The 25,312-nt window shown below is 41.8% G+C and overlaps 1 protein-coding gene across 5 annotated transcripts in view; it reads left to right on the forward strand.

Annotated features, from left to right (window-relative positions):
- The first annotated feature begins 1,267 nt into the window (after positions 1-1,267).
- The window catches only part of asph (aspartate beta-hydroxylase), a 74,582-nt gene continuing 50,537 nt past the window's right edge, over positions 1,268-25,312 (forward strand). For 3 of the 5 annotated variants that reach the window (XM_083928440.1, XM_083928438.1, XM_083928439.1), the window contains exons 1-3: positions 16,929-17,075; positions 21,393-21,551; positions 22,540-22,584. In XM_083928440.1, the coding sequence (XP_083784566.1) occupies positions 16,991-17,075; positions 21,393-21,551; positions 22,540-22,584 (289 nt within the window). In that variant the 5' untranslated portion in view covers positions 16,929-16,990. Of the gene's footprint in view, positions 1,408-16,928; positions 17,076-21,392; positions 21,552-22,539; positions 22,585-25,312 lie in introns of those variants that run through there. The other 2 variants (XM_083928441.1, XM_083928442.1) reach the window with 2 other exon arrangements.

Genomic DNA, 25,312 nt, shown 5'->3' on the forward strand with positions numbered 1-25,312 from the left:
TGAAAAATTGTCTTGATGGCTTATTAGATGAGTGTATTTGCCGAAAAAAGACCCTGGAATGATTTTATGCCTGAATTTCACTTTAAGTAAAGGGGCCTTCACATGATAAGCTTTTTGCGCTAAGCTCACCGCGAGAATGGGCGCAGACACCCAATGAACGGCTAAATCAACATTAGTATTATAACATCCAATAGCTTGTAAACTGCCTATTCACAAGCCTGGTGTGACTGCTTATAAACCTCCAAGTATTACGTTTTCTTCCAAAATGGTGAAACAACTTTAATGTAATGTTAATCAGTTTGGGAAACTCGGACACACAAACAATACGTTTTTCCTCTGTCTTTCTAACCGGCTTGATGTCGCTCTCTGGTTGCCTAGGAAATGTTAACGTCACACTCAAAGCTTCTATCTCATTGGTTGGACTTTTGAAAGGTCAGCGGCAACTAGGTCAAGTGCAGCGGAAGAGAGGCAAATCTGAGTGGTGCACACCGCTACATTGGGCGCTACCGACTCCTCCATAGGAAATGAATGGAACTGCCGGAGCACGGTGTTTTTACTGTGTATCATGTGTAGGGACCTTAAGGAAGACATATCTTTAGACCTTTTCATTGGAATTCCACTGCTAGGCAACAGCCTTGGTCCTTGTTAACTTCCTGTCAGCTGATGTCATTCACATGAACTGCAACAGGAATCAAACTCGGACACAAATAGAATTTTTATTTTTATGTAGTGGGTCACGGCTTGGCCGCTGACATAGATAATCCTGACTGGAAACACAGGACAACAATAAGTGAGAAGGGACCACAACTGCTCATTCCCCAAATTGTTAAGAATATAAGTCTTAATGAGCAGCATAAAATAATAAAATAAAATGATGCAAGAGCAATAAACCAAAAAGTGACTCCGGAGGAATTGAAACAATAGTAATAGCTCAACAAAACACTTTTGTGAGTATAACATTTACAGCTTTGAAAAGGTCTATAAACTGTTGTTTCATGTCGGGATTTAAATCAAACTGAGCGTTGCCACGATAGACTGTATTGCCACCATGGTTGCCAGGGGATCTACCATCTTGCCACGTTCCAGAGGAGCAGGGGCGGGGCCAGAAAAGACTACACACACGGCTGAATAAGTACGACGCCTCTCAAACTCCATTGGTTGCACTATTCTTCCGCTCCGCCCATTTTTGTGTGGCAAGTCTGTCATTAGTTTAGAGAGCTGCCAGTCCCAATTTGGAAGGGGCGGTTCTGGCTTTTATCAGGCAGTAGGAGATAATGTGATTTCTTTTCACTGCTAGAAGCACGACCTCCGGCCGCCAGTCTACTCTTCTCCAGGTCTACTTGCCCTGCTGCCACACATTCACCATGGCTTCAAAGAAAAACGCTAAAGTGCACGTCAAATCCAAAGGTGCGTAGCTGCTTTTGTTTCTGTCCCAATTGTATGGCGGGGTGCAGTGGTGGAATTATGCGTTGCAGCCTTCAGCTTTCACTGGCAGGCCTTTCAAAGTTAATCGTCTGTCAAGCTGTTATTTCATTCAGGGCCCTAGTCCTGCCTAGCTTGCTTCATTTAGCTTCGAAAACGGTTGTCGACGTGGTAGCTGCGAGCGAGTGGGTTGAACCGTGCTGAAGCTGGGTTTGTGGAGCATGTAAACACGGTTTATTTAACACGTAAACACCGTACATCACGGTTCGTCTTTTAGGACGTCACCAGATAATAGTTAGGTTTGCCGCTAGCTCTGTAACAAAACTATAGCAATAACGTTACGTGACTAGACCTTGCACGTATGTTTGAAACGATATTGTTACACTAACGTCGCCATCGAGGGACACCAGCTTGTTGGCCATGGCGACTCCAACTCGATTACTGTTGTAGTGGAACAATGGCTCTCACGGGAGATATGAAGTTAGCGTCTCTGGTGCGGGTTTACTGCTCTTTCCAGAGTACTGCTGCTGGCCAAACAGCCAGTTAGAAAGGCGACGAGTTGAACCAGCATTGCGTGCGTGCGTGGTCACCCTGGGGCGCTCAGCACCCCGCTTCCCCGGTATGTCGAGTCACTCTTCCAAATGCTCACGTGTCAATATTAGAAGCCCGTGGGCGGGGTTCTACGTGGCCACTGGGGGTCTCCGTTAGTACCCAGATCCCCTCCAGAATCCATATCCATCCTCAGTTGTTGTATTGGCTCTTGGAGAGAGCCGTGCGCGCGCTCCATTCAAATAGTTTGTAACGCCATTTGAATGTTTCATCACACGTGTCGTTACCCATAAATAACTTAATAAAACCAATTCTGGACGTTGACCGTTATCCCCAGACATTGTCTCCCGCTTAAACACAGTCGATATCAAGACGTTAAAGCTCCAGGAAAGGGAAATCCTACAAAGTAAATTAAGATAGTGCTTCGATAGTACACACGGAATGAACGGATCCACTCTACCTGCACTGTTTGCTGTAGCACAGGTGTGTGAGGCAGCAGCATACATGAGGCTGTGTAGATGAGCATGTTACGTGTTGATACAAAGAGGTAGGTTTGGTCCAACTTTGAGTACACTCTGTCCTATCCCAGCTGCACACTCCCACATAGCGCCTGTGTTGTGATTTCACAACGATACTCTATGGGACAGTATATTTACCACGGGAAACTAGTAATCACTATCATATCTTATACAGTAATTTGTATAACCTTTTAGCTGCATTTATTGATAATGAAATGCATTACTCTACACACTGAATTTTGATGACAGAGTGGAAAATGATGGCATGCAGAAAAATGTAATGCAGAATATGCACAGTTTTCTTTCCAACTGGTGTATCTTGATGTGCAGCTCCTAATGTCTCATGTTGTTGCTGATCAAAGGGCAGTGTTAGCGTTCGAAAAGTCCAGGAACAAAATGTTCAGTTTTTTCATGTCTTTTTCCTGACCCCACCCACCACAGCCCCTATGCATGCTGTATGGTTCAACAGCCTGTGCTGGGGATTAAAATCAAACAGGCAGAAAGTATAATGGTACTGATACAGCAAGGTCATAAAACAAACATTTATTTCCTAGCAGCGGGTGGGATTTATAAAATTAAACCTAGGCTGTATATTGTATTTGATTTGTAGCATTAACTCATTTAATTTATGAATAGTCTGTTTTTTTTTTCATAGGAAAATATGCTACTACAGCATTTTATCAGACAGGCTATGTTTACAATGATGTATTTAATAAGTTGGTTAGTTCCATACTGTATCAGTCAGAGTTGACAAGGGTAGCCAGTTAGATTCTAAGTAGAGTGTGCCAAAGGCCACTGTGGTAAGGACTCAGCCTTGATAGTATGCTCTCAGTGAGCTACTTTGACAGATGCAGACTGAATTATGTGGCACATTGGAACAGGAGGATATTTATTATGCTTTTATTTATGTTTATTTTATTCATGTGAGAGCCTTGTCAAGTGTGGATGCTGAAGGTTTTAACTTTGGTCCATCCCTGGTCAAGAACTTTCTTCCTTAAAGAACTTTGAGCTCGTAATTTCTTGCCATTTGTGGTTTTCTGGAGCAGTAGTGACTAATCCACAACAGAAAGAGAAAGGCCTGTGCACTTTCTGTATTTATTTGAGTTGCATCATATGATCAAACACTGAAAGTGGCTCATCAAATATTGATTTTGGCTATCAGTCAGGCTTGATAGGAGAGTATAAACAGTGAATTGTATGCTAGGTGTTTTGAACATCCCACCTCAGTCTGAAATATCTCAAGGGGCTGATTTTTTTATTGTTTATGAAACCTGTGTCTGTCCGGATGTATAAGGGAGGGGGGAAACTTATTTTTTTTTTTGTTATATATATATATTTTTTGTTGTTTATATTTAGGGTTGGGTACTGAAACCTGGTGCTACCACAGTTTCTGTACAATCCGTATCTATCGGGCCGAAAGTAGGGGCATCTCTGTCATAACGTCATGACATCCGGGGGATCACCAGGGTGTCACCCTAGCCGCCATGTTTGCAGTTCTTGACTACAGTTTTAGACTCGCAGTATTAGCCTGCCATTGGCTAGTAGCAAGCTAGAACATGGTTCAAATGCTTAAAGCTTAATGGTCTTAAGTGTGGCTGTCACTTGAAATGATTCCAACGTCAGTGCTCATAAGTCTGCAGCTAAAGACAGAACTGTTCAATCCTCATACTTTGAAGTCACTGGTGTGGCAACACTTTACCATTTCATTATACCTCTGCTAGTAACACTTTTAAATACTGTTTAATTTCAAAATTGCATTAGCAAAAAAACAGCCATTCTGTAATGTCGCTTAATGACACCTTTTGTCGATCTGTGCAGACACTGCCCACATAATACCTAATCTTATTTGCACTCAATTTAAATCTTCGCTTCATATTTTACCCATTTAATTTTCACCATTTATCTGTTTGCCATTCACTCTTCTTACTTTTCTACATTATGCATCATTTCAATCCCCCAGGCCTCCTCCTTCCCTCTCCGAAGGGCTGGGAGTTTCTGAAGTGTGCACAGCCGAAAGGGTAAAAGCCTGGTCTGTTCCTCTGGGACTGGTGTGTGATGCTGTGTTGTGTTCCTTGCATGTGCAGTGTGTTTTAAACCAAAATCTTTTAGATGGAAACATCACCATGTTGTGTCTTGGTGCTGCATCATGCTGCCTACTGCCTCCTGGAAACAGTTTCTGGTGATTAGACAGCTCTCTATTATGAATATTATTATTATTATTGATAAGACTGTGGGACATAGTGACATGCTTGATTTAATTGTAAATGATCAATCTGTTTATCTGGGGGATAATTCAATATGAGGATTTATCGACTTTCAATGGAATCGAGTCTTGATTAAAGAATATTTCGGGATGCACCATAACGTTGTCCAAATTACCGTATTTTCGCGACTATAAGGCGCATATAAACGTCTTTTTTTTTCCCTCAAAATGTGCGGCGCGCCCTATGTGGGTTGTTACTGCAGATGTTGTTGAGACCACCGTGAGAACGTTAAAGGGGGATAGTGGGCGTGGATTTTGTATAAAAGAACAGGTATGTGCTTTATGCAGAACATTGTTGTCTTAACAACCCTGAGAATGGCAAAGAGACACGCCTATGAAGCACAGTTTAAACTGAAGGCCATCAGCTACGCAGAGGAACATGGAAATTGAACAGCCGCGAGAGAATTCAAGATTAATGAATCGATGGTTCGCAAGTGGAGGAAGATGGAAAACGAACTCCGACAGGTGAAGAAGACGCTGCTGACTTTCCGCGGACATAAGGCGAGGTGGCCCGAGTTGGAGGAAAGACTCAAGCGGTGGATCATCGAGCAAAGAACGAGTGGGGCGAGCGTTTCGACGGTCACTGTTCGACTAAAAGCAGTAACGCTAGCGGAAGAAATGAAAATTGAACATTTTCAAGGAGGTCCGTCGTGGTGCTTGCGTTTTATGAAACGGTGCCATTTTTCCATCCGGACCAGGACTACAGTAGCGCAGCAACGTCCGGCGGATTATAATGAAAAGCTGGCCAGCTTCCACTCCTACTGCAGCAAACGCATCGCCGACAAACGCATCCAGCCAAGCCACATCACCAACATGGACGAGGTGCCGCTCACTTTCGACATCCCGTTGAATCACACGGTGGAGAAGAAGGGGACAAGAACGGTAGCGATACGCACAACGGGGTATGAAAAAGATTCGTTTACTGTTGTGCTTGGCTGCCACGCAAATGGACAAACTGCCGCCTATGGTGATTTTTAAGAGAAAGACTTTGCCTAAAGAGACTTTTCCGGCTGGAGTCGTTATTAAGGCAAATGAAAAGGGCTGGATGGATGAGGAGATGATGAAAGAGTGGCTGAGGGAGGTGTATGTAAGGAGACCAGGTGTTTTTTTTTCCGCGCATCACCATGCTGTTAGTCTGTGACTCCATGCGTGCCCATCTCACAGCCGATGTGAAAAACACGGTGAAACAAATGAACGCTGTGCTTGCTGTTATTCCGGGAGGTCTGACAAAGGAGCTTCAACCGCTCGACATCGGTGTGAACCGGCCGTTTAAAGTAAGGCTGCGAGCGGCTTGGGAGCGATGGATGACCGACGGAGACCACGGTTTCATGAAAAGTGGAAGGCAGCGCCGGGCAAGTTACGCCACAGTTTGCGGATGGATTGTAGATGCTTGGGCTAACGTGTCTGCTGGCACTGTTGTTCGAGCTTTCGCAAAAGCCGGCATCATTTCCGAGGAGCCGCACGGCACGGAAAGTGACTCTGACAGCGAAGAAGGGGAAACTGGCATGTCTGATTTAGCGCAGCTGTTTAATTCAGAAACAGAGGATGATAACTTTGATGGCTTTGATTAATACTTAGTAATAAATACATGTAATAAATACATGAAATACATACTCAGTTTTGCTCCCGCTCTATTTTTAAATACGCAGTAGAGGTATTTAAACGTAGTAGAGGATATGTACCGGTATATAAAACCTGTGCCCTATAATCCGGTGCGCCTTATGTGTGTGTTAAATACAGTTATGGCACACATAACTGAGACTGCGCCTTTTAGTATGGTGCGCCTTATGGTCGTGAAAATACGGTAATAATAAGTACATACTGACTTAAATTTCTGAATTTTCTGAATCTGAAATAATTTGGGGGAATAGGATTTGAACATTGTGCTTTTAATTTTCCACCACACTGTTTGTTTTCATGAATGTAAACATAGTCAGCATATAGCTGGAAAACTATTTATTTGTAAACTAAGTACTTTATACTACTAAAAAAAATAGGCTTTACCATGTGGCTATTTTGCATAAACTTTTTATTGAATTACCAGAAAACATGCTATATTGGGCGGCAGTAGCTCAGTCCATAGGTGACTTGGCTGGGAACCATAGGGTCGCTGGTTCAAGTCCCTGTGTGGACCATGTATGGAGCGTGGACTGGTGGCTGGAGAGGTGCCAGTTCATCTCCTGGGCACTACAGAGGTGCTGTTGAGCAAGGCACCGAACCCCCAACTGCTCGGGGCGCTGGTCACTGGCAGCCCCCTCGCTCTAACATCTCTCCTTAATTGCATGTATAGGTCCTGTTAGTGCATGTGTGTATTTCGGGCCTGTGTGTGTAACATGTATAATAATAAGAGTGAAAAAATTAAATTCCCCCGTGCGGGATAAAGTAATTCTTCTTCTTCTTCATATCATGAAGTCTATATTAACAAGATATGAAGTGACCTATATCTGAATAGAATTAAGAAATATAGATTTTGGCCATATCACCCAGCCCTACTGAGAAATAAAATAAGGGAAAACTTGTTTTGCAATGTTCTGTAATATTGTAATTAAATGTGTTGGCACAAATGCATGAAATTACCATGCCACATTTAGCATTTCAGCAGAGTATGTTGTCCATTTTCTTTGCTTTAGTGAAAGAAACCCCATTCAGAAGCCAGTGTTTCCCATCTTAGAGTGCAATGCTATCAGAAATGGCACATAATCATTGCTTTGGCAATTCTAATTGTCTTGAGAAATTAGCAAATAAGTCCATTCATATACTGTAAGAAGTTTGATTAACTTGAATATAACATAATTATATTCAAAGTACAACAGCTGGGTCATAGCTCCTACTCTATGGGCTAGGTTCAGAGGTCTGACAAAGAACATAGGGCAACACACAGCATATATAGGTTAGACGGGAGGATTAGGTTCCCAGGACAGAGGCTCACAATCAAAGGAAAACCGGATCCACAGCATGATCTTTCAGATAAATTGTTTCATGACAATACTAATCAATACACATGTGACTGAGTGGCTGAAGGTTCAACATGCATGCTGTGTTATTTAATCTTTCCTGTGTGGCTGAAGGTTCAACATGCATGCTGTGTTATTTAATCTTTCCTGTGTCAGCTGACAGGGAAATGCATCCTATCACAAACATATATGAACAAATTGTCTGTGTGCAGCTTCATCACTGCCTGCAGCCAGAGTGGGCGCAGCCACAGAGACAGACATGGCTGAAAGTGGCATGAGTTATCTTGCCGACCGTCCTAGACTTATTTATAAGGAGACGCACAGAGCAAAAAAAATAGCCGACAGTATCGAGCCAATGGACACCATAGAGCCCGGCTGTAAACAATGCTTAAAATCGATACAGACCGAGGGAGCAAACACGACCAACTTGGAGAAACATGGAGCTGACAGACATGTGAACTTGTTCAAAGAGTTCAGAGAGCTGCAGGTTAGAAGTAGATAACATAAATATCCCCGGATGTAACGTGAAGTCAAGCGTATGTTTATTAAGTGACGAGTGAACTTTTTTCACCATAAAAGTTACAAGAGGCAGTCAGGGGTAAAGCTACTCAGCAGCTTTTACGAAAATGTATTTTTATTGACTTTTCAATTGTTTTGATTAAATCATTTTAAGTTCCACGTTGAGCCTGGTCTGAGCTTTAACCCCCCAGAAAGCCCAGTGTGCTCAGACTGGTCTTCTGTGATTGGTCAACTGTCTATACTGCGTAACGGGAAATGTTATGCAGCTTACGCCTATCCTAGCAGCTGAAACACTGTCTATAAGGAAGCTAGCCACGTTAGCTGCGCAACATGTTAACATTAGCTTGAACAGCTTAACTTTCAAAATAAACACCAAAACAGCATAAGTGTCTGAACTCACAGCTTACATTCTGAGCCTGTGTTTAGCAGCATGACCAAAAGGGAAGTCGGGATTCTTCTACGGAGACGAATTCCGGAAATTTGAAGAAATTTCTAATAACGACGAGTACCTAGAGTTCAGAGCTGAGCATAGCCAAACCAAACGGTCGGAAGGGCTCATGTCTAAATGTAAGGACTGAATCATTTGACACTTTGGTATTATTAAACATGACTATAAAACATAATTCCATTCATAGGTAAGAAAAGACGGAAAAACAGAATAGGTCACCTTTAAGTCCAGTGTCAAAGCTTATGGAATGTTGTTGAAGGCATACTAAGCTGTCTGTGTTTGGACACACTCACTCCCTAAAAGCCAGAGGGAAGAGAAGTTTGAAGGCAGTAAATGGAAGCCCTTACATAAGACTGAACAATGTGTACTGAACTTCACAGAAAAGACACTGAGCAGAACAGAGTTTTCCATTTGTTTGGAAACGAAGGCGGTGTGTGCAAATTAGCCACTGTAGTTATGAGAATGACGCATACAGTGGAACAGAGCGGTATGTTATTGCATGGTTTTCATGTTTTTGCACACAACAGTTTTCTTTTGGTGTGTGGAGGTGTTGTAATAAATTTCCCAGCTTGTGTGCGATATGTGTCCGTTTTAGACTGTGCCAGTATAGCTTTGGAAAGGTACTCTGAATAACAGTGGGAGATAAACATCAGTGATCTTTGTCATTGGTCTTTATTTGGGCAGTAGGCTTGTTTTACATCCTTGAAAAGGAGCCATAATAGTTTACCCTGAGTTTTTATTTGGTGTTATTTCTTTGCGATTATTTTGCTGTTGGACTGACTTGAGAAAGATTTTGGGGGGTCCGGGAGTATGCCCATCCAGTCTACATGTGCTTTGTGGATCTGGAGAAGGCATATGACCGGGTGCCTCAGGAGATACTATGGGAGGTGCTGCGGGAGTATGGGGTTAGGGGGTCACTTCTGTGGGCCATCCAATCTCTGTACACCCAAAGCAAGAGCTGTGTCCGGATCCTCGGCAGTAAGTCGGATTCGTTCCCGGTGGGGGTTGGCCTCCGCCAGGGGTGCGCTTTGTCACCAATCCTGTTTGTGATTTTCATGGACAGGATATCGAGGCGTAGTCCTGGTGGTGACACCCGTCTGGATATAATAGAGAAGACCTGCAAAGAGCTAGAGGCTACCAACGACTCTCTCCGCTGGAAAATGAGCGATCTTGAGGGGCGCTCAAGACAGCTAAATCTAAAGTTTGTGGGAATCCAAGAAGGTGACCAAAAGGGCCGCCCTACTGCTCTTGTTGAGGGTCTGATTACTCCACATTTTGGCCAGAATGCTTTCTCAAGGCCTTTTTTTTTTTTAGCATAGAGGTTAAAGCAAATTAGGTTAGAGGGTATCACCATAACACTGTTAGTATTTTCTAGTCTTTTATCTACAGTAGTTAGGGGTGTGGCCAAGCCGTCAGGTCCATGGAGGGGTGGGCGGGGGGTGTGTATGTTTTGTGTGCCAGACTGGTGAATGTTTCACTGTTTATGGTTATTATGCATGTTTTACTGATCTTATGTGTTTGCAATGGCAGGAATGTTTAGGCATAAACCAGTAGGGCGAATTAACATTTGTTACATGGAATGTTAATGGTATATAAAAAGACAGATATTAACATTGTCTTAATATCTATGGTCCCAATATTGACGACCCTGAGGTCTTTCGGAAAGTTTTAAACCTTTTACCAGATCTCAGATACCAGATTGATTCGTGGGGGGGGGGCTATAACTGTTATCTCCATTCCTATCTTGACCGCATGTTAACACGCCCTTAAATATCAGGGTATATTCATTTCTGATTATAATCCTCGCAGTATGGTTCTGAATTGGTCCCTGCCTAAAACCTTTCTTTCATGACGCTTTAACCCATTGTTATTACAAGTTACCAAATTTCATGATTATATACAAGCTGCCATGGATTAATTTTTGGTGATTAATGATAACGGCACTGTCAATGATTACATCTTGTGGGAATCCTGCAAGGCCGTGCTGAGAGGCAGGATCATTTCTTATGAAGCTTCTAAGAAGCAGTAGAGTCGTTAACGTTAAGAGGAATTAGAGGTACTACTATCTGAAGCTGAGAAGGCATACACTTTCTCTTTTTCCCACTGATTTATATAGCAGTATGAATATTATGGTATCTTAAGTGATCAGGTAAATAAGCAAATACTTAAAGAGACAGAAGCAATTTGAGTTGAATGACAAGCCTGGAAAGTGGCTGGCGAGACAGCTACACAGTGTTCAGGCAAATAGATCCATTCTTAAAATTAAGTCTTCTACCGAGGAAATTCTTACCCACCTTCAAGATATAAATGACTACTTTAGGGATTTATACTCAAAGCTATAGGAGTCTAAATAAATGTAAGGCATCTGATGATGAGATGGACTCTGTAAACTTACTTAAGTTGAGTGAACACTCTAAGAACGATTTGGACTCTCATTTTACAGTAAAGGAAATGTCGGGCAATAAAATAATTTCCCAATGGTAAGGCGGCAGGCCCAGATGGGTTTAGTGCATAGTTTTTCAAATCCTTCACTGATTTTGTTTCCCCATTGTTATACGGAAGGATTCAACATTCTATTGTTAACAATTCATTCCCGCGATCGGTTAAGAGTTCGTTTTTACTTAAGAAGGGAGAGAGGACTCGGCCCCATTTTGCTACAGACCTCTGTCTGTTAAATTCGGATGAGAAAGTGATTGCTAAGATGTTGGCTACTAGGTTAGGTAAGCATAGTTCATCCCGATCAAAATGGTTTTGTGTGTTGGTAGATATTCTTTTTTTTTTTTCTCAACACAGGCAGATTATGTATACCCAAAATGAGGTAAATGACAGACTGGTGTTTATTTCCCTTGATGCAGAACGTGCTTTTGATCCAACTGAGTGGAGGTATATGCATGCTACCTTAAGATGTTACGGATTTGGCGATTTATTTATTTAAAAAAAAAAATAATTAAATTTTATTTTTTATCCCTCAAGATCCTTTATGCTAGTCGTACTTCTGCTACTCTCACTAATGGCAATAGATCATCTTTCAAACTTGGACGTAAGACTAGGCAGGGTTGTTGTTAGTCCTCTACTGTTTAATCTCGCACTGGGACCCCTGGCTATTTATATAAGGCCTAACACCATTAAAAGCATCACAATTAGTAACATTGAATGTAAATTTAAAAATATACACTTAAAAATAAACATTTGAATGTGTTCTGTATGGGGATGATTGCTTGCTTTTTTTCCCCTTTTTTAAAAAGAATATTGTGTCTGACCCCTGTTCAGCCATCCCTCCAGTCTCATTATTTACTCAACTCTCCATCTAATTATTTTGGTAGTTTGTCTGGATACTGAATTGGAGGAAAAGTTCATTTACGCCTCTCACTTGTAATCTGGATCCTCTTTTTCTTAAATCTCCGGGCAAACTCTAAGCATTTAATCAAAAACAATTCTGACATCCAGGTCTGGAGACAAAGGGGGTCTGGTTACCGTCTCAGACTTGTACACGAATACTCATTTAGCTTCATTCAGTGAGTTGAAGGAGAGCTTTTCCCTTCCTCAATCACATTTGTTTCCGCCATTTACATGTAAGGCATTTTGTTAAAAACATGTATTAGATATATTTTTTCACAATTTATAAGTTCTGTATGAATAATTTTAGGGTAATTATTTTGACACACATGCCATTACATGTATTTTGGATTTTAATTAAATTATTTTGAGGCCAAATTAACACAGGTTCATTGAAGTTCCGTTGTCAACATCAGGCAGGCTCGTGGTCACAGAGTAAAGCGGTTTCCTGCTTGTTCCATCAGCAAACATCCATGGGTGCAGCAGACTACTAAATGTACATAGTCTACAGACAGAGGGGGAAATATGGCATAAATGCATTTTGGATTTTTTTGGAAAACCACCACCAGTGAAGAAAACACTAGTACCGCAACCACGGCAACAGTAAGCAGCCCAGGGGCCTGTTTCACAAAGCAGGTTCAAAAAACCCGGTTTAACCCTGAACTCTGAGTTGATCTACTCTGAGATAGGAAACTCTGAGTTTTCAGTTCCAGAACAGCAGATTTGCGTTACGTTGATCAACTCAGAGTAGTTTGACCTGGAGTTGAGCGCGTGCACCACAAGTAAAAAAAGACAGCATCAATGGAGCCCTGATTCGACGAGTCACCATGGCAACGGGGAAGCGAAGGGCTACGCTACACCTGGAATTGGAAATATTAATGCGCTCATACGATGAGTTTGAGCAGGTTTACACCGCTGCAGCAGCAAAAGAGAGGGAGACGGTGCGGGAGAACATTGCGGCTCGGGTCGGTGCATACTTTTAAATGTAGTCCTGTTGCAATCACAGTAATATCACAGGGGGAACTGCTTGAGTGGGAGCCTATTAGTTTATTTCATTTAAGTGCATTTCCACGGGGGAGAAGCGCACTTGGCAGCAGCTTAAGATGAAACATAAAAACATTGTTCAAACAGGTAAAACATCGGCATAATCTCATGGTGACTCCTCATTTTGAGCATGTTTTACATGGTAGAGTAAATATTACCGTAAGTGGCTGTTTTATATGTTGTATAAAAAACTCCCATTTGCAAAAAAACGCAGCGCAACACACAATACCTGCTGTGATATAAGAGCATTACTGGTTGTTAATGTTGGAAATATAAGGAGGGATGAGATGGACTGTGACATGAAACGGTGTTTCCCTGCCGTGAAATGGACCCCCTCGCATTATAGGTGATATTCTGGATCAGAAGGCTGTTGTTTCCACCTATAGGAGTAGTTTATATACCGGTAACCCAACTAAAAGCACACACTTTTGAACCTATGAATTGCAAGAAAAGCTGGGATTATATTTAGGAAACGCTGAGTCAAATACATTCAAATTGCTCAAAATATCCATTTCATTCATTTTGTATTTATGGCTGCAGTATATTAAGGACGTCAATGCGCGGTCTGATAATCATCTCCCGACGAATATTTAATTCTCTGTGCAGTAATGCTGCACCTTCATCCACGGGATCGTTATCAAAAGGACATGCCATGGTAGTGGAAATAGTCACCACCTAATATAACTTCTATATAGGCCTACTGAATGATTTTTATACGTTGTATAAAAAAAACTCCCTTTTGCAAAAACGCAGCGCAACACACACTATCTGCTGGGATATGAAACGGTACCGCTCAAAAAGAGAATTGCCTGGAAATGCAAGCACATCTATAATCAATAGTTTGATAATCATCTCCCGACGAATATTTAGTTCTCTGTGCAGTAATTCTGCACCTTCATCCACGGGATCATTATCAAAAGGACACGCCATGGTAGTGAAATAGTTGCCACCTAATATAACTTCTAATGTCATTTTTGCAATGATTTTCTGAAAAAACAGACGGAACTATACAACGCCAAAACTCGCCCGCTGACTGAATGAATGAGGAAATAAAACACCGTGTGGCTGGAAGAGGGCGGAGACAGAGAGAAACTCAAGGTTTTCTGAGAAAAACCTGGTCCCGACCAGGTTAGTTTCAGAGAGCATGTTACCATGGTAACTGACCGAGAGGTTAAGTTACCTCTCTCTGTGAAACAGGCTAGAGTTACCCCTCTGTCTCTGGTTTGAGTTACCTCCCTTTGTGAAACAGAAAACTCAGTTTCCCTCATTCCAGGGTTAACAGACTCAGAGTTTTCACTAAATCTGCTTTGTGAAACAGGCCCAAGCTCCCTCAACTGAGCCTAGGGTGATTTGGATTAGATGAGCTTTTCCAGCCAACATCAAGTTTCAGATTTCCTGCACAGCGTTTTCTTAATGAAACATTCTCACGTTTTGTGGCACCGGCTCGGTACTTGGAACTCCAGCTGCCGATCCCGAACCATGGCGACCTGCCTGTAGCTCAAAGTAAGTGCATGGTGACGCCGCACACTTTCGTCCTGTATCTATTCATGCAGTTTAACGTCACTATTTTTGCAAGTTGGTGGGGATAGTGTTTTATTTTGATCGTGTGTTCTTTGTGTAATGGATGTAATGGACTGTTCAATAACGTGTTTAAATAGTCAGATATTAATGATGTGATGTGCGTACAAGGATTGTGGAGCTAATTGTCGCGTGTGACATAAACGTAGATGGTGCAGAGACTCAGGTTCATGCCAGCTGACCAAATCTATTTAATTGTTATAGCGTTATTGTGATGTTTAATGTGTTTAGTGCATAATTATCTGAGAACTGATGCCATTTGTGTGTTACAGACCCTGGCTGTGTGCACGGCAAAGTAGTGAATCTCAATCTATTTATTTTTAAAATGTATTTTAAATAGGCCTATAGGCTCATAGGTTTTTTTTATCTCATCTTCAACCGCTTATCCGGGGTCTGGTCGTCGGGGCAGTAGCGTTAGCAGAAGACCCCAAACTTCCCTTTCCCGGGCCACATTATCCCAAAAATCTTTTCACAGCACCCCCTGTTCAAACTTACTTCCAACGGCCCTGCCAGTATGTAGTGATTGACTGAACATAACGTGTCAGTCTCACAAATGTGAGTCACAGATCTTATTTTCTGACATAATCCTTTTTGGATTATGTGAACCAGTGCAAAACTTCTGGGCTTTTACATCAGCCCTGGCACATTTACTGCTCACAAAAAATAAGGGTGGAAATGATAATGTAACGGACTGCAGTGACTGTTGTTGTTAATGTTAAAATGTGAGTGACACTGGTCAGTGAAGTTGCATGTTGTTTTTGAGATTCTGTAAACCTGTAGTTGGTTGAGAGGGGAGGCGTGGAAATGGCAGGAGTTGTGGGATGGTAATAAGCTAGTGTGTAACGAGGGTTTTAAGGTTGTTCTGTTTTGGCGTTGGCTACGGCCCACAGTAGCACGTGTTCAGTCAGAAATAAAGCTACAACAAACTAGGTCTCACCGTCTGATCACTGAGGGACGCTACAATAATAAAGTAAACGGTGAGTGATATTTTGTAGGGAACTGTTATGGTTCTTGGGCTGTCGGTGACAGGGTTGTATGAATGAGAACGGTCTGGTGGATGGGTTTTTTTGCACATAACGTTAGTTCAGTTCAGTTTCTTGAGTGCACGTGCACATGTTTTCCCCCTTCCTGCCTCAGCCCAAATTCTGGCCAGATAAAACCCTGGTAATGTTTTTGATGTGCAGCTGGAACAAGATGTAGTTTTTGTAATATTTGGTTGCTCAGAAGCCTCTTTTTTCACTCCCACGCTCTATGCAGGTGACCATCACATTTGGCACTTTGGTGGCAAAAAGGTTGATACTTAATGACTGGAAGGCGATTGACCCTCCTAGCTTTTTCAGATGGCTCAGGGAAATGGTCTCAGAGATACACCTTGAGGGGCTTCGTAGCAATCCGTGGATTCTGACTGTCTGGGGCCCTGCTGAACATATTAATGCTTTGGCATTTTTGTAGATGTCTGGGTAGTCCTCAAAGCAACTGGACTTGGTTAACCAAGCGCGTTCTGTTAAGACACGATGTAACTCCTCAGTTGTGTTTTCATTTTCAGCCATGACTTCCTGCTACTCTCTGAATCAAACAGGATGGGGATTGAGACATCCTCCTCATTGCCTGTAGTTCTCTATGATTGGTTGATTGGCATGTCTTTAGGGCGGTGCATGAGGCTGACTAGACAATAGTGGGATTTGGCTGAGTGGGAAAAAAAACCCTGATGCGTCTGTGCAGAGCATAGACTAGCAGTGGATAGAATGTGCCCTATAGGAGATACTACGATCTCTCTGCTTTGGCAGATCATTCTCCATGATCGAATATCTTCATGTATTTTAATAGCTGATAATCGAATGTAAAAGCTCATCTTTATTTTTCCATTGTGACACCCTATTGATTAGTTTCACGATTTTCTGATATTTTATAGCCCACAAACCTTAATGGTTAAAATCAAGAAAAGGGTTTTCAGATTAATCAGTAATGGAAATAATTCATAACAAAAGTTGTAGCCAAACACTTCACTTCTCTGAACATGTAGTAAAATGTGACTGAACTTTTAAGGCAGAGGAAAGAGGGCAGTCCTTTAAAACTGGCAGGGCAGCCAGCCTGTTCTTCCCTCTCTGTGTGTCAGGGCCAGCTGGTCTAACAGCACTATAAATAGCTGTTTTTGACCTCCAGAGCCATATCAGGCTGACAGAAAAAAGTGGCAGAACAAGGCTTAGTGACAGATGAGTAATAGAAAGAAAGCCTGTAGAGAAAGAGGGGAGGGCCAGCAGTCAGACATACCCTTTCCCTTAGCTCAGACAGTATGCTCTTTGTGGCCAGTTAACCTGTTATCCAGTTAGTTGGCAAGTCAGGCCGTCTGTTGGCTGGGATGGGTGATCCAGCGAACCTGGTTGAGTCTGCCACATCATCTGTCCTCACGGCGATCCCGACAGTGATAGAAGGGGAAATGCAAGGTGAGGAAAGCCTCCATTTAAGGGTTACTGACAAGAGCTGAGAAGGACAAAGGAGGGAGCGTGGAGGTCATTGTGTGGGCCCTGCTTGTGTTGCAGGGTAAAGGATTATACATTGGTCAGCTTGCAGGTCTAAGAGAAGGTGTAATACCCTGGGCCCCAGTTTTGTTTTTTGCCCTGGAGTTACAATCTCAATTTACATGCATTTGTTTCCTGTCTTGTTCGGAGTGGGCATAAACACTCTCACAATTGTGTGGTCATAATTTCCACAGTATTGGGTTAGGAATATGTAATGAAATGCTTGTCTTAACAGATTCTTTAGATGAGCAGCATGAATTGATTGGGAATGAGCCAGTCAGAATTCTGTTATTCTCCTGTTTTGAAAATTCAAAAAAACATGAATATATGAATTTCAAGATTGAAAACCAAATTCCTACCTCACAAATGAACAAATAGTCATATATTCAGGTCCAAAACCACCCAAAATGTTGAGACTTTGAAATACTGTGCGTTACAGGTTTCTTTCGCTTGATTTGAAACTAAACTAGAAAAGTCTGTTATTGAAACTTTCATCTCAGTGTATGAGTTTATCAAACTGGGGTATACTATAATGGATTTTGCAACTGAAAATGTTTGTATAGAGTTGTAGAGTAACATTCGGTCCCTGTGCAGAGTGTTGGACTATATTTTAAGATACCTTGCTATTAGGTCCCGTTCGGTACGCATGTCACGGTTCGGGACACGTGTGTACCGTTTGGTTTATGAGGTGCAACGCAGAGTAAGCCTTCATGACCGCTGTCCTTTCTTGTATCTCAGCGCTACCGTCTCAGCGCGTCAAATCCCGGCGCGCTGGGAGACTTGCTCCATGCGCGGCCACAGCGCTACGCACGCTCTTGCTACACTCTTCTTCGTGGGTTTTTGAATCCTCTTGGCAACAGCTCGCTAAGCTCCGCTTTGATGTTGTTCTCAATTGTTTCAGTCTGGTTAAATCCATGGTTAAATCACCACATCAATGTCTCTTTCTACTCTGAAAAAAAGAAAGGTTGACACAGAAAACCGTCAGTTCACCAGAGAATGGACAAAGAAGTTTTATTTTCTGTCACTGCGAAGCCTGTTTACTCTGCAGCCATATCTAAGTGTAAAGAGGATAAGTTGATTAGGCATTTTCCCCAAAAAATGATGCTACTCTGCATTAATGTTACGTTCATTTTTGTCAGTCCAGTTTTTGATGAATAAACTAATGTTACATATGTACTTTACCTTGTAAAGTAACTAGTAACTGAGAAAATGGCCCTAAACTCCTCACTTGATTTATTCCCAAACATTCCTTGGTTCTGAGATTCTGACCTGCTAGGCCATAAGGTTGTTCCATCCTTCTCTGCAGTCTGGCATCTATACAATCTGAATTTTTAGAAAAAATAACAAGTTTGTTGCTAGTTTTCCAATCAATTATCTGTGCCTGTATGTTTAATGCTGAACTGGTTTCTTTAGATCGTAATAATATTTTTGCAGCGGGTGGTGGCACGGTTCAACGTGCGACTGCTACGCCAATAAGAGAGCTACTTTTTGTCAACAGAATTGCAAGATGGCGGCTCCTGTGGTTAGAATTAATGTTAGCGATAAAGAGGAACACAACACCCCCAAATCCTCTTAAGTGGGCCAAATGGATTCTAAACCGTGCTGAATACATAACCACATCCAAGAAGAACAATAAGGAAAATATGACGAGGTGAACTTTTTATGTTAAGTCATCTAGATCAATAAAAGACAGGATTGGACTTAAAACACTGACTATTCCTTTGTCCATTTATTCATCCACACACGAAAACACTGATCAACCATAAAAACGATCTTTAATGACAATACGAAATGTAAAACTGTAATAAAAAATATAAGGGGTAGCCGAACAGCCCAGAGCTAAATATGAAATAAAGTACAAAAATAAAATAAGGGATAACAGAACAGAACAGCCCAGAGGTAAATATGAAATAAAAAAATGTACAAAATAGAATTAGGGAATTGGGCACAGATAGCTGTGTACACCAGAATCCTTTTGATGTCAGGGTTGAAATAAGGACACTTCTTGTACTCAATGTCAGTGTCAGGACAGTTGTCATCTTCCCTTTACTCCTTTTTTTATTGGCACAATTTGTACAGCGACATAAGTCTGTGCAGCATAGTCCTGCAGAGAAACGGGAACATCTGCCTGCCTCACAGGCCCTTTCTTTACAGCTGCAGTGTATCACATGCAAAACACTGTCAGGGGGGTCCCATCCTCTGTTTGCCAACCATATCCAGCAGGGGATGGAGCACAGTCAGGACCTCATTATTGCAGCCCGGTAGTTTGCCCCTTTTAGCAGTGCTGGTGGAGGGCATCACTTGTAAGGGGAATTAATAATCCTGGCAAGGCCGTTGATGTCATAGAGAAAGCCTTGTACCTAGCGTCATTTACATTCACAGCAACTGGCTGATCATATAGGTGGCATACATACTGGCAAAGAAGTGCAAATGTTCATTGCTCCAAATTAAAGTTGGTTCCTAAACTTTTGAAAGCCTTAAGGTACTCATCTTTCTCACATGCAACAGAAAATGTCTTTCTTTTTACTTTGCCATAAAAGGCACACCCAGAGAATATGTGAATTCCAATCAAGGCTGAACACACGCCGGTTCCGAGAGCTGATGACACCTTGGTAATGTCAATGATACGTGTCCTGTGGCCAGTCCCTGTGAAAACATATAAGCTGCATGGTAAATCTGTTTGCAGACTTCCAGCAATGACTGCCACATCAATGTCAGAGCTCTTGATAATGACCGCTTTATGCTCCCGTGCATCATGTTGTGCATGTAAAAACACCCATGTGTCACATTCTTCATGATCATACTGCAGGTCTTACAATAAGAACAGACTGTACACCCTCCATAACAGTCGCACAGTGACATTGATCCTAATGTGTGATGTGTACAAGCAGAGGTTTTTTCCCACGGTTGTAAGTTCTGCATTTTCCATGCAACATACATGAATTCCATAAGTGCGTCCTTATTGGTTCCTTCAGAGAGAAACTCCTTCCTTTGTGTTGGGGTCCGATCGGGGCCAAAGATTTGCATGCGCTGTGACCCTGCATCAGCTCTACGTGACCGTTCCAGGTTTTTGATACTGGTCAGTGACAAAGTCAGTGTGTACACTTGTGCTGCAAAGCAAGTTGCAGTATGGTCTCTGCAAGCTCTTCAAATGTACCTGTTCTGGACCGCATGGCTTGTATGACTGCCATGACACCAAAAAGAATGGCACCATCCTTCCATCTTCAACCTCTTGCGGGGGGCTGGAGCCGATCCCAGCTGACATCAGGCGTAAGGCGGGAACAACCGATCACACTCACATTCACACCTATGGGCAATGTAGAGTCATCAATGAACACGTGCATGTCTTGCATGCATTTTGAGACCAAAATTTGAGTGTGTGATTTTGAATTTTTACGTCTAGTCGCACATGCCCAACCCGATGTCTCTCATTATCAATATGCAAGAGGCTAAACGGCATCAGAGTGACAGATAAGACAGGAACCTTATGTAAGCAGTGTAAGAAGATAGGGCCGTCAGCACCGTAACAGAAACGTGTAACACGTGAGCTACGCAGCTTCTTTAAAGCAGCTTAGCATCACACGTTCATTTTTACTAGCGAACTAGCTTTACTAACAAACTAGGGACCGGAAATATGAAACACTACTCTACATTTACTACCACAAACTACAGCTGCCTGCTTTAAGTACACACACACACACACACACACACAGCTACTGGAAATTTTAGGATGGAGTGTTTTCTTTCGTGTTACTTAGCACATGAAAGACGGCGGGCCCTGAAACCTAAATGGAAATGTGACTAATGTGACAAGTCGTGTAAAGTGCCTTGAGTAGTCAGGGCACTAGAAAGGCACTATATGAGTATAGGAGCATTTCCCACAAACAACAGTTGTAAACAGACTCAGGCTGCTTAGCGCTCCTCCCCTTTCCCCCAAAATGCCAATCTCCTTGCTTCAAAATGGTAGTGTTGGTACTGTTCCTTACAGAGTTATGTGATGTAACCGTAACGTCGGCAACCAACTTCTCTTAGTCCAATAACTGACAATATTGCTAGTTATGCAACAAACACACACTGTGTGTGTGAGTTATGCATTTGCTGGGATTTATTTTTGCTCTTCTTTTTCATAGAATTTATCATTATTTGAATGTACGGCATGACTTTATTTGAGTATAAGTGTGTCCAAGGGCACGTCATGTGAACAAGTAAACTTGACATGGTATACTGTCTTTGGGTTCGCAGATGGTGCTAAAACCCAATCAGCCAATAAGAATGGAAAGAGGGCCGACTCTGGGTCCAGCAGCAGCTTCTTTACCTGGTTCATTGTCCTGGCCCTGTTGGGTGTCTGGACTTCAGTAGCTGTGGTCTACTTTGACCTGGTCGACTATCAGGGAGTCCTTGGTGAGTACTTTGTGCAACACACGTACATTTTTATTCAAGAGTAGCTGATTGTGTTCTTTCTTTCTGTAGTCATTCTACCTTTTGCAACTTGCTGGAAATGTGTGATATCTTCACATGCTTGTATATCATCTGTCCACAAACACATGTCATATATCCCTGAAGTTTACCATGATCTTTACCATTATTAGAACACTAACAGCGCTGCAGTCTGGCTTATGTGAACTGGGCTGTAGTGTAATCAAACGGGACAACAATGTACATCAAATAAAAAGACTTGTTTTTCCACTAACAGGCTCAGATTGTTATTAGAAGTGTCCAACTACAGAAAGAAGTTGTCGTTCTCGTGCCATGCTTTGGTGGGTAGCTACTGATGCAGGTCAACACAGTCACTTTAGCTAGCCTAAAATTTTTCTTCAGGAAAATGCAAATAGTAACCATTGTTTTTATAAAAAAAATCTTTTATATTAAACAAAGCTTCACTTCACAACAAACTCTCCCTGCCGGCAATCCTTTCTCTCGCACTGCTGTTCCATACTGTTCCAATCTGCTGTCTTCCAGCAACAAGTCATTTTGCAAGATTTTGAAAGTGAGATTTTAGAACGAGACATCACCATCTTTCCATAAAACAGTCAGACACTTCTGATAACAATCTGAACCAGTCAAATTAAACAAAACTTTTTATTAACAATAAGATGGTTACATTTATCACAGTAACATTTCACTCACCAAAAAAGCACATTGTTGTTTTATTCTGGTCTGTAGCATGTGGAGCACAGTTTAGACTGTCCTTACCCAATAAAAAAAAAAACTATCCTTTTCACTGATTTGAACAGTCAGATGCATGTCTGTGTAATTTTCTCTTTGATCACAGCTTACTGCACCCTTAATGATTATTGTTCAATTATCACTTTTTGAATAATGAATCTCTTCTGTCTTATTTCATAATGTAGCCTTTGTTCCAATATGTATGTTTTGTGTTTGCATGCAGACAAGGCTAAGGGCTTACAAATTAACCTGTCTGAGGCCTTGCAAGGTAAAAATTCAAAGGCATATTTCTCTTACACCATGTGTTAACATTAATGATTGTGTCATTGTTGTTGTGCTCAACATATTTTCTTAACTCTTTAACACACTCATCTCTCAGAGCCCTGAATCTAAAACATTAAGTCAATAAATGCTTCACGTGTGTCAGGCTACCCGCTGCCATGAATGGGTTTGGGAGAAAGTATTCCGCACATAGGCCTGTCCAGATTCTGATCCTTCAGTTGTGTTGAAGAGTCAGTGTATCTTAAAGGAATACTTCACCCTCAACATGACCATTTGTATATCAATCACTCACAGATTGTTGAATTCACTAAGAAATTTTTGTTTTTGTCTCATGGCTCCTTTGTAAATGGAGAATTTTTTAAAAAGAGGGAAAAGTTTTGATGCACAGAAGAAATAGGGATCTTGTGTAAGAAGCTTGCGTGGAAGACTGTTTAGGCGGAAGTGTTTTTAAATGGTAAGGTTTTATCAACAACCAAAGCATTCTTGTTTAGCATCCTTTGCCCCCCTTCCCGTCAGGGGGGAATCCCTGCTGCCACCATAAGTGTTCAATTTGCCTGAAAATACTGAAGTCAACTTGGTGAGGACCCCCCCCCCCCCCGAACCTCATGCAGATAATTACAAAGCCTCATTGAAATGAGTGTGCAGGGATTTCTGATTATTTGTAAAAAGCAGTAATAATAACATGAAAAAAAAATACATCTTTGATAAATGTTCATATTGTAAACAGACATAGAAGGAACATAACAGGGACAGAAGGCCACAATAATTAAAATAAGATGTTGAATTGAAGCCGCCGCGCTCAGCCTACAACTGGGGGCCGATTCAACCATAGTTTCGGCCACAGTTTACAAAGACATGTTCCATTTTATGCCCCGCCCACTTTCCCTCTGCTTGTCTTCTAGGTAAGAATGTAAACACTAAAATACGCACAAACAGCAATCACTGAACTGACTGAAATAGGCTACATCAAAGCTATTAAATTAATTTGGAATTGATGCCGGTTGAAGAAAATGATCCAAAATGAGGGGCCGGAAAAATATGAGCATCACATTAATGGATGTTGTAAAACAATGCAGCACATAGGAGTGCATATATTGTCTTTATTTTACCAATATAAATAGTAGTCATGACCTCAAAGTGCAACAAGCTTGTCAAAAACAATCCTTGTTAAATGAACAAACCTGTGAACCAGAGGTTTTCACTCAATTATTGGACTAAAGTACAAGTTTGAGGCTCTTCTCCTTTACTGGGTATTTTATTTACATGCTACTTTATTCTTCTGCTCCACTACAAATCAGTGGAAATATTCTACTTTTACTCCACTGCATTTATCTGATTACTTCAGTTACTTGTTACTTTACCAGGCTGACAAGTACATATGAAACATTAGTTTATTCATCAAAAATTGGACTGACACAAATTAACATAACATAAATGCAGAGTAGCATGATTTTTCTGAAAATGCCTTAATAACTTATCCTCTTTACACTCAGATATGGCTGCATGGTTTTGCTGTTAAAGGTCGTCCCCTGAAATTTCAGTGCATCAAGACCTTTCTCCGCGTTTGCATTCTTGTTCACCAAAAACATTTTCTTCATGAATTCAAAGCAGCTCTCTGTGACATGCACATTATGGACTAGTTGTAAACTATGAAGAGACAACATTTCAACCACTGTATTATATATTCTGAGGCCTTGACTTTGGTACATAAATTAAACCTTGATGTAATGACAAAGTGCTGGAGGAGAATATTTTGCTGTAAGCAGCTACAGCCACAAGGCCCTGTCTTATCTTGTCTCTCACAGTCAAAGTACTCACAACATGTCAACTATCTCATCTCATCTTCAACCGCTCATCCGGGGTCGGGTCGCGGGGGCAGCAGCTTTAGCAGGGGACCCCGAACTTCCCTTTCCAGGGCATTATTAACCAGCTCTAACTGGGGGATCCCGAAGGGGTTCCCAGGCCAGTGTGGAGATATAATCTCTCCACCTAGTCCTGGGTCTTCCCCGAGGCCTCCTCCCAGCTGGACGTGCCTGGAACACCTTCCTAGGGAGGCGCCCAGGGGGCTTACTAGATGCCCGAACCATCTCAACTGACTCCTTTCAACGCAAAGGAATCAGCGGCTCGAGTCAGAGTTACTTTTGTTTTTTAGGGGTATCTGCAGATGCGGGCTGCTGTGTTCGCCGATAGTTTTTTTCCCACCATTATTTACAGACAGGTGTCCACAGGCAGCTCCGTGTTGGTGAAGACACCTTTTTTAAGTTCAATAAATGTTACTTTTTTTTAAATTGAGACTCGTAACATTTTATTATCATTGTGTAATTTTTATGATGTAAATTGAGGGAGCAAAAGTAGTATCGGCTCAAGAAAATCGGCAGTCCATATCGGTCATCGAATAAGGCTGATGAAACAAAAAAAACGGCATTGGCCCTAAAAAATTGGTCAATCCCTAATTTCCTTAAAAAATTGATCAAGTTTTGGTCCGTATTTAGCTGGAATGTGAAAAATCTACTGCACTGATTTGGAACAAACATTTTCTCAATTTTCTCAACTGGTATAGATCCAGGGCTTCTGTTCAACTTAATGTCCCGTGCTCTGTGGTTCCATTACTCTGTAACAAACCCATCAGCTTTGATACTTCTATCCTTAACCTGGAACACAAGCTGGAGTTAACAGAAACCATGCCAACAAGCTTTTTTAGGTTGGGCTCCTCC

The sequence above is a fragment of the Echiichthys vipera genome (assembly GCF_963691815.1).
Source record: "Echiichthys vipera genome assembly, chromosome: 15".
Classification (NCBI taxonomy): domain Eukaryota; kingdom Metazoa; phylum Chordata; class Actinopteri; order Perciformes; family Trachinidae; genus Echiichthys; species Echiichthys vipera.